At 38.7% G+C, this 10452-nt stretch overlaps 1 protein-coding gene across 2 annotated transcripts; it reads right to left on the reverse strand.

Moving 5' to 3' along the window:
- Positions 1–291: 291 nt before the first annotated feature.
- Positions 292–9369, reverse strand: LOC121889760. Of its 2 annotated transcripts, XR_006093611.1 has the most exons (7): positions 9188–9369; positions 6144–6228; positions 3929–4012; positions 1869–1976; positions 1735–1771; positions 908–1391; positions 292–841 (listed from the first exon to the last, which is right to left on the reverse strand). XR_006093611.1 is itself a non-coding variant. In XM_042401980.1 (6 exons), exons 1-6 carry the CDS (start codon positions 9200–9202, stop codon positions 1073–1075), a joined length of 648 nt encoding a protein of 215 aa, XP_042257914.1. In that variant the 5' UTR covers positions 9203–9369; the 3' UTR covers positions 292–1072. The 2 variants fall into 2 exon arrangements, 1 of the variants encoding a protein (XP_042257914.1); XM_042401980.1 differs by having other exon boundaries at positions 292–1391.
- Positions 9370–10452: the final 1083 nt, after the last annotated feature.

The following is a 10452-nucleotide window of genomic DNA, read 5'->3' on the forward strand; positions in this document are numbered from 1 at the left end:
ACTAAAATACTGTTGTGTTTTATTTTAATTCATTGTTATTAATTAATTAATTAATTAATTTCTCATTTTTTTAGGTTTTTATTCGCTTCATATTTGACTTCCTTTCTTCAGGACGTCCAACAGATCAGCAAAGGTCAGGTGTGAAAGATGTGAAACAAACAGCAGAAACAGAAGTTATTTTGTGGATCAGAGTGAGCTGTCACTCAAGCAGAGAGGATCTTTGATCTTAAATCTAAATATTTACAAAATAAAATAAGATTTTTATTTTGTAGCAGTTTGAACAGGCTGCTGCAGTGCCAGACTCCTCCAGCAGAGTGAGACCTCCTGTCTGTACGTTTAATATCAAAGATAAACATGAAACTATAAACATGAAAAGTACAATAAAACTACAAATATATCACCTGGACTTCACCTGGACTGTACCTGGACTGTACCTGAACTGTACCTAAACTGTACCTGGACTTCACCTGGACTGTACCTGAACTGTACCTGGACTGTACCTGAACTGTACCTAAACTGTACCTGGACTTCACCTGGACTGTACCTGGACTGTACCTGGACTTCACCTGAACTGTACCTGAACTGTACCTGAACTGTACCTGAACTGTACCTGGACTTCACCTGGACTTCACCTGGACTGTACTGGGACTGTACCTGGACTGTACCTGGACTTCACCTGGACTGTACCTGAACTTCACCTGGACTGTACCTGGACTCTACCAGGACTGTACACGGACTGTACACAGACTGTACCTGAACTGTACCTGGACTGTGCCTGAACTGTACCTGGACTGTACTTGGACCTTACCTTGACTTCACCTGGATTGTACCTGGACTTCACCTAGACTTCACCTGGACTATACCTGGACTGTACCTGGACTTCACCTAGACTTCACCTGGACTATACCTGGACTGTACCTGGACTTCACCTAGACTTCACCTGGACTGTGCCTGAACTGTACCTAGACTTCACCTGGACTGTGCCTGAACTGTACCTGGACTTCACCTGGACTGTGCCTGAACTGTACCTGGACTTCACCTGGACTGTACCTGGAATTTACCTGAACTGCACCTAGACTTCACCTGGACTGTACCTGGATTGTACCTGGACTTCACCTGGACTAAAGCTGGACTGACTCCAACAGGGCAGGAACTTGTCATGAGGAGGGAGTGGCTTGTTGTCGAGTAGGAGGGTCTTGTTGTGAGACGGGAGGGGCTTGTTGTGAAATAGGAGGGACTTGTTGTGAAGTAGGAGGGGCTCGTTGTGAAATGGGAGGGGTTTGTTGTGAGGTGGGAGGGGCTTCTCACACTGGTGACTGCGGTAGTTTCTGCAGCAGAGCATCAGCAGGAGGAGCAGACCAAGCAGCAGGATCATGAAAACAGAAATGATTCTGCAGAAATAAAACAAAACAATCAGTTTATTATTATTTAATGTATAAAAGTAATGTGGTCATATATAAAATGTTGTTATATAATAAATATTATTCAGTAATATATAAAAACAATGTAGTAATGTATAAAAATAATGCTGTAATATATAGAAACGGTTTAGTAATTTATGAAAATAATGTTTTTTGGGAGGCTTTTATGCCTTTTATTATTTTTACAGGGACAGTGAAGAGATGTTTAGTTTCTACAATAATGACATCAAACCGCTCGCGGCTTCCGTATTTCAGAAATAAAGATTTGATTCTGAAGGATCATTAAGAGTGATTAAAGGTGATTGATTCTTACATCACAATGAGGATGATCGAATCTTTAGGAGCAGAGACTGGAGAGAAAAAGAAGAAGAAGAAGAAACATCTTTGGACAAACACTAGAAGAAGATGTGGAGGATAATTGTGTGAGCTGCTGACAGGTGAGTTTACCAGCAGCTGCAGCAGGTGTGGGCGTCGCTGTGAAGACAGGTGTAGTTACATCGCCGCACCGCGAGTCAGCAAACATGGAGCACTCCTCCACAGTCACCTGACCAACAGCTGACACACACAAACACTAATCAATACACATCATCAGCAGGTTCAACTGAAGAGGTTTCAACATGTTTTCAACAGTCTGATCAATATCCACGATACCAACGGTCACTTTAATCATCAATTAATCTGTTGATAATTCCCTCCATCGAAAGCTCCACAAAAACCACTAAATGATCTGGAGGTGAGATGATGACGGTGTTTATTATAATCCAGCTGTTGGTTCATTAAATGAATATTCCACTAATATTCCCGTTTACATGCCGGTCGTCAGCGTTTCACTCTAAAAGTAAACCAGCGAGGGGAAAAACATGAGTGAGCTGCTGCTGATATTTGTGATATGAGTGATATTGATCTGACTGATAACATAAATTGATAGTTAGAGATCTAGTATCCATGTTGTCTCATGATGTTTACGACACTGCTGCATCACACCGAGTCGTCAGGATAATAACTAAACCTCTCAGTCCCCGTCGAGGAGAAGTCACGCTCTGTTTCTCTCCTTCTTCTTCTTCTCCTCCTCCGTTACACAACCAGCCCGTCATGCATCTTCATCCCAGCCTGCAAACTGTTGGCCGGTTGGTTTGTTTACAACACAGAGTCGACTGTAAACAGGCAAGAAGCCGGAAACTGCAGTAAAAACCCCAAAATACAAATGAGCTGTATACATGTTGGTTGGTTGACTACAGCCCTAAATACTATATTATTATGATACTATAATATTATAATACTATAATACTATATTATTATGATACTATAATATTATATTACTATAATACTATATCACTATATTACTATAATACTATAATACTATATTATTATGATACTATAATATTATATTACTATAATACTATAATACTATAATACTATATTCAGAATATTGTCATATTTGGAATAATAGTAGAATACGAATGTGCATGAAAACATAGTCAATGACTCCAAAGGACATCTGCAGACGAAGACCATGTAATCTGGTAAAAAGCTTCACACCAACCACTAAAGGGAACCTTGCTGTCATTTTTACTTTAATGTTTAATCTCAACTTTTAGAGCCAACTGTGACAAGAAATCCTTCAAGTTCTCATAAAAATGACTTTTAAACATCTTGTTTGATGACAACTGAGCAACAACCTGCTGAGGAAGACCATGTGATATGACAGAAAGCTCCAGAACAGCTACTAAATGGACCTGGAGGTGAGATAATGTTTCCAAAAGTCAAGAATAAACTTTCCATCTTAATGATGAAATGTGAACATCTCCAACTGCATCGCAACTGAAAACTGAAAACTGATGAACTTTCTGCAGATCAAACATCTAAATGATTGATTATTGATTAACGGATTGATTACTGATTGCAGCTGTTAGTGATCTCTGCAGAGACAGAAACAAACACTGCAGAGATGACTCACAGGAAATCACATTCTTTGGTTTCATCCTGTACAAACAGCATGTAAGACAGAGAGCTCTGATTGGTCGAGGTGCGACCGGCAGACTGTGTCGAGCTTCTGAGCCAATCACAGTGAGAGTTGATGACTCGCGTCTCTAAAGTCCAAACAACAGCTGGAGTTCTGGTTTGGTTTAAGTGTCTGGATGCTCTGAGCAGCTGCACACAGAACATTCAGAAGACAAATCTGATCACATGACGTCAGAGGGTCACATGATGTCAGAGGGTAACATGATGTCAGAGGGTAACATGACGTCAGAGGGTCACATGATGTCAGAGGGTAACATGATGTCAGAGGGTCACATGATGTCAGAGGGTAACATGACGTCAGAGGGTAACATGACGTCAGAGGGTAACATGATGTCAGAGGGTAACATGATGTCAGAGGGTCACATGATGTCAGAGGGTAACATGATGTCAGAGGGTCACATGATGTCAGAGGGTAACATGATGTCAGAGGGTAACATGACGTCAGAGGGTCACATGATGTCAGAGGACTGATATGTTGTGTTTACCTGAACACTGTCTGCAGAGTTTACAGAGGACTCCTATTAACCTCCCGTCAGCCTCCATACTGCAGTTCTGCTCCACATAGTAACCTGAATAGTAACACATGAAACAAACGTAACGTGAAACATGTGAAACACGTGAAACACATGAAACAAACGTAACGTGAAACACGTGAAACGAGAAACATGTGAAACACATGAAACAAACGTAACGTGAAACATGTGAAACACGTGAAACATGTGAAACACATGAAACAAATGTAACGTGAAACATGTGAAACACGTGAAACATGTGAAACACATGAAACAAATGTAACGTGAAACATGTGAAACACGTGAAACACGTGAAACATGTGAAACACATGAAACAAATGAAACGTGAAACATGTGAAACACATGAAACAAATGAAACGTGAAACATGTGAAACACGTGAAACACATGAAACACGTGAAACATGTGAAACACGCGAAACATGTGAAACACATGAAACAAACGTAACGTGAAACATGTGAAACATGAAACAAATGCAACGTGAAACATGTGAAACACATGAAACAAATGTAATGTGAAACATGTGAAACACATGAAACAAATGTAACATGAAACATGTGAAACACGTGAAACACATGAAACAAATGTAATGTGAAACATGTGAAACACATGAAACAAATGTAACATGAAACATGTGAAACACGTGAAACACATGAAACAAATGAAATGTGAAACATGTGAAACACATGAAACAAACGTAATGTGAAACATGTGAAACATGAAACAAATGCAACGTGAAACATGTGAAACACATGAAACAAATGAAATGTGAAACATGTGAAACACATGAAACAAATGTAACGTGAAACACGTGAAACACGTGAAACACGTGAAACGTGAAACATGTGAAACACATGAAACAAATGTAACGTGAAACACGTGAAACACGTGAAACACGTGAAACGTGAAACACATGAAACAAATGTAACGTGAAACGTGAAACACATGAAACAAATGTAACGTGAAACATGTGAAACATATGAAACATGTGAAACATGTGAAACACGTGAAACATGTGAAACACATGAAACAAATGAAATGTGAAACATGTGAAACACATGAAACAAATGTAACGTGAAACACGTGAAACATGTGAAACACGTGAAACGTGAAACATGTGAAACACATGAAACAAATGTAACGTGAAACGTGAAACACATGAAACAAATGTAACGTGAAACATGTGAAACATATGAAACACGTGAAACATGTGAAACACATGAAACATGTGAAACACATGAAACAAATGAAACGTGAAACACGTGAAACATGTGAAACATATGAAACACGTGAAACACGTGAAACACATGAAACAAATGAAACGTGAAACATGTGAAACACATGAAACAAATGAAACGTGAAACATGTGAAACACATGAAACAAATGAAACGTGAAACATGTGAAACACGTGAAACATGTGAAACACATGAAACAAATGAAACGTGAAACATGTGAAACACGTGAAACACATGAAACAAATGAAACGTGAAACATGTGAAACACATGAAACAAATGAAACGTGAAACATGTGAAACACATGAAACAAATGTAACGTGAAACATGTGAAACACGTGAAACATGTGAAACACATGAAACACATGAAACAAATGAAACGTGAAACATGTGAAACATGTGAAACGTGAAACATGTGAAACACGTGAAACATGTGAAACACATGAAACACATGAAACAAATGAAACGTGAAACATGTGAAACATGTGAAACAAATGAAACGTGAAACGTGAAACACGTGAAACATGTGAAACACATGAAACACATGAAACAAATGAAACGTGAAACATGTGAAACATGTGAAACAAATGAAACGTGAAACATGTGAAACACGTGAAACATGTGAAACACATGAAACACATGAAACAAATGAAACGTGAAACATGTGAAACACGTGAAACAAATGAAACGTGAAACATGTGAAACACGTGAAACAAATGAAACGTGAAACATGTGAAACATGTGAAACAAATGAAACGTGAAACATGTGAAACACGTGAAACATGTGAAACACATGAAACAAATGAAACGTGAAACATGTGAAACATGTGAAACATGTGAAACACATGAAACAAATGAGACATGAAACATGTTCACACACGTGAGTCAGTTTCTTCTTCTGTGGTTCCATGCAGGATGTGTCTGCAGATGGTTACCTGGAGGACATGTGGAACAGTCTGCAGACACCTGCTGAGCAGCGCTGAGGTCAGAGGTCACCGCCAGCAGAACACACGTGATCAACTACAAACAAACACGACACAGTCAGGTCAGAGAGTCCAACAGCTGATCTGAGATCTGGTTCAGGTGCGAAGGATCCAAACCTCAAGCTGAAAAGCGCCATTAAATAATGAAATGAATAAAACATGGTTAAAGGTTATATGTGACTCCGCCCCCTGCTGTCATACATGTGGACCTGCACTGAGCAGCAGCAGCTCTGGATGTATGTTCACCAACATGTGAAGCACATGAGAGCTGAGCTGGCTCCATGTGGCCGGATGTTATTCAACCTGGATTAATTTCACCGTGTTTCTATTAACGTTGGTGTTTCTGTGTTTTATTGCCAGTAAAATCTCTCCAGTACTCGTTAACCTTAACGTGATGCTGCTGTTTATCCACAGGAGATGACCTTTCACCTCTGTCGTCCTTTGTCATTGATAGATAATTTATGATTGATAATTTATCAGTCACACCTGACCTGAGGTCACATGAGCACGTTTCTCTCCTGTTATAAATCACAGTCATCACACAGCAATAATTAGAACTAATATTAATTTATTATATTTATTAAAACTCTGTTCTGCAGTTCTTTAAGAACATGTTTGTACAACAGAGTTTCTGTACAGCTGTGTTTTTATAAATCCAAACTTTTTCCTTTTCACATCCTGTTTAGTGTGAACGCAGCGTCCTGGACTAGTTCTGGATCAGTTCTGGATCAGTCCTGGTCCTGATAAAGATCTGTTCTGCAACTTTAAACTGCAAATAAACTGTTAACACTGTCAGCTGTTTCTGTCTCCTAGCAACCAGAAACCACTCTGACACGTCACTGAGACACGTCTGCATACCTGAGGAAGCCCCGCCCCCAACACACACACACATACACACACACACACACACACACACACACACACACACATGCGCAGGCATGCTGCATTCAGGCGTCTCACCTCTAATAAACAGGTAAACTGTGTAGTCGGGGTCACATTTCACATGTCTATGAGTTGTTAACAGCTCCACCAAATAGTGATTTTTCCCTCTAAACTTCTCACATGCTTTCATTTCAATAAATGTTCAAATGATCCAATATTTCAGCAAAAATCAAAGATTAGAGAAAAAGTCCAAAAACTGAAAACAGATTTGTGTATCAGAACTTTGTTTTTTCTTCTTTCCTCTCCCATTAATCATCTCACCACCCCTCAGATTTATCTGCTGACCCTTTGGAGGGGCCCGACCCCTAGGTTGGGAACCACTGGACTAAACTAGCTAACTGTATATAAAGTAGTGTAAACTAGCTCCACCTCCAGCAGCTACAACAGTAACATGCTGCTCTAACACTGATGCTTCACTATTAATAATCTAATGATGTCATATATAATAATATATCAGTCAGAGGGACCAAACCACTACTTTTACTGCAATACTTTAACTACATCAAGCTCATAATACTTATGTACTTTTACTGCAATACTTTAACTACATCAAGCTCATAATACTTATGTACTTTTACTGCAATACTTTAACTACATCAAGCTCATAATACTTATGTACTTTTACTGCAATACTTTAACTACATCAAGCTCATAATACTGATGTACTTTTACTGCAATACTTTAACTACATCAAGCTCATAATACTTATGTACTTTTACTGCAATACTTTAACTACATCAAGCTCATAATACTTATGTACTTTTACTGCAATACTTTAACTACATCAAGCTCATAATACTTATGTACTTTTACTGCAATACTTTAACTACATCAAGCTCATAATACTTATGTACTTTTACTGCAATAATTTAACTACATCAAGCTCATAATACTTATGTACTTTTACTGCAATACTTTAACTACATCAAGCTCATAATACTTATGTACTTTTACTGCAATACTTTAACTACATCAAGCTCATAAAACTTATGTACTTTTACTGCAATACTTTAACTACATCAAGCTCATAAAACTTATGTACTTTTACTGCAATACTTTAACTACATCAAGCTCATAATACTTATGTACTTTTACTGCAATACTTTAACTACATCAAGCTCATAATACTTATGTACTTTTACTGCAATACTTTAACTACATCAAGCTCATAATACTTATGTACTTTTACTGCAGTATTTTAACTACATCAAGCTCATAATACTTATGTACTTTTACTGCAATACTTTAACTACATCAAGCTCATAATACTTATGTACTTTTACTGCAGTATTTTAACTACATCAAGCTCATAATACTTATGTACTTTTACTGCAATACTTTAACTACATCAAGCTCATAATACTTATGTACTTTTACTGCAATACTTTAACTACATCAAGCTCATAAAACTTATGTACTTTTACTGCAATACTTTAACTACATCAAGCTCATAATACTTATGTACTTTTACTGCAATACTTTAACTACATCAAGCTCATAATACTTATGTACTTTTACTGCAGTATTTTAACTACATCAAGCTCATAATACTTATGTACTTTTACTGCAATACTTTAACTACATCAAGCTCATAATACTTATGTACTTTTACTGCAATACTTTAACTACATCAAGCTCATAATACTTATGTACTTTTACTGCAATACTTTAACTACATCAAGCTCATAATACTTATGTACTTTTACTGCAATAATTTAACTACATCAAGCTCATAATACTTATGTACTTTTACTGCAATACTTTAACTACATCAAGCTCATAATACTTATGTACTTTTACTGCAATACTTTAACTACATCAAGCTCATAATACTTATGTACTTTTACTGCAATACTTTAACTACATCAAGCTCATAATACTTATGTACTTTTACTGCAGTAAAGTATCTGAGTACTTCTTCCACCTCTGGACGTCGGAGACTCTTTAAAAGAGATTAAGTTCTGTCTGACTGGACCTGAACGCACCACCGTCTGCTAACAACATGCTAACAACATGCTAACCAGCTGCAGTAACAGGTAACAGTCAGGACTCACCTGTAGTCCGTCCATGACGTCGTCACGAGATCCTCACTGTGCAGACTGACACGAGGAGCTTTTATCAGCGCGAGCCGCTCCCCCGGCCCGGCCCCGCCCCCATCTGCTGACGTCAGTACAGAAACAAAGTGGTTATTTTTATCTGTGTTTCAGTCCTTCATCACACAGTATCAGAGGAAAACAGCAGTCACGTGCTCACACGTGAAAGTAGCGTCAAACAGAAAAAGACAACAAACAACAAACATCTGATGAAGACTCAGTTTAACTTAAACAATGTTAAATATAATGTTTGTTTAGATTGTTTATTGTTCCCTCTGAAATACAAAGAATTGAGTTTTTTGTTTGTATTTTACATTTGTGAAAGTGTAAAATGAGATTAATAAAGTAAAACGCATCATCATCAAATATAAGATTTATTGATTGACTGTGACGTAACAACCAATCAGACTGATCCATCTTCAACCTGTTTTATAGCTGTGGTTTCAGTGTGAACAGCAGCTCATACTACAGTCACATCATTTAATGCACTATCGTCTGTCACTGTAACCATGGCAACCAAGTTTAATATTTCTATAGTAAAAAGAAATATCTGAGAAAATGTCTCAACTATAAAATCATTAACATATTTCCACAGTTCATATGTAAATTTACAAGACTAAAATAATAAATAATTCTCAGAAAGAGCAGCTTCCATCTGTCAGTCTGTAACGGGTGGGTCATAATGGGGACCGGACTGGGTCATAATGGGGACCGGACTGGGTCATAATGGAGACCGGACTGGGTCATAATGGAGACTGGACTGGGTCATAATGGGCACCGGACTGGGTCATAATGGGGACCGGACTGGGTCATAATGGGGACCGGACTGGGTCATAATGGAGACTGGACTGGGTCATAATGGGCACCGGACTGGGTCATAATGGGGACCGGACTGGGTCATAATGGGCACCGGACTGGGTCATAATGGGGACTGGACTGGGTCATAATGGGCACCGGACTGGGTCATAATGGAGACTGGACTGGGTCATAATGGGCACCGGACTGGGTCATAATGGGGACCGGACTGGGTCATAATGGGGACCGGACTGGGTCATAATGGAGACTGGACTGGGTCATAATGGGCACCGGACTGGGTCATAATGGAGACTGGACTGGGTCATAATGGGCACCGGACTGGGTCATAATGGGGACCGGACTGGGTCATAATGGGGACCGGACTGGGTCATAATGGAGACTGGACTGGGTCATAATGGGCACCGGACTGG

Source organism: Thunnus maccoyii, chromosome 22, assembly GCF_910596095.1.
Source record: "Thunnus maccoyii chromosome 22, fThuMac1.1, whole genome shotgun sequence".
NCBI classification, from domain to species: Eukaryota; Metazoa; Chordata; class Actinopteri; order Scombriformes; family Scombridae; genus Thunnus; species Thunnus maccoyii.

Excerpts from the sequence above, each read along its gene's own strand:
- LOC121889760 (XM_042401980.1), bottom strand. Across the intron at positions 4,013-6,143 it reads CTGTTCCACATGTCCTCCAG|GTTACTATGTGGAGCAGAAC; the intron begins GTAACCATCTGC and ends GTTACTATTCAG. Across the intron at positions 1,392-1,734 it reads TCGATCATCCTCATTGTGAT|AATCATTTCTGTTTTCATGA; the intron begins GTAAGAATCAAT and ends TTATTTCTGCAG.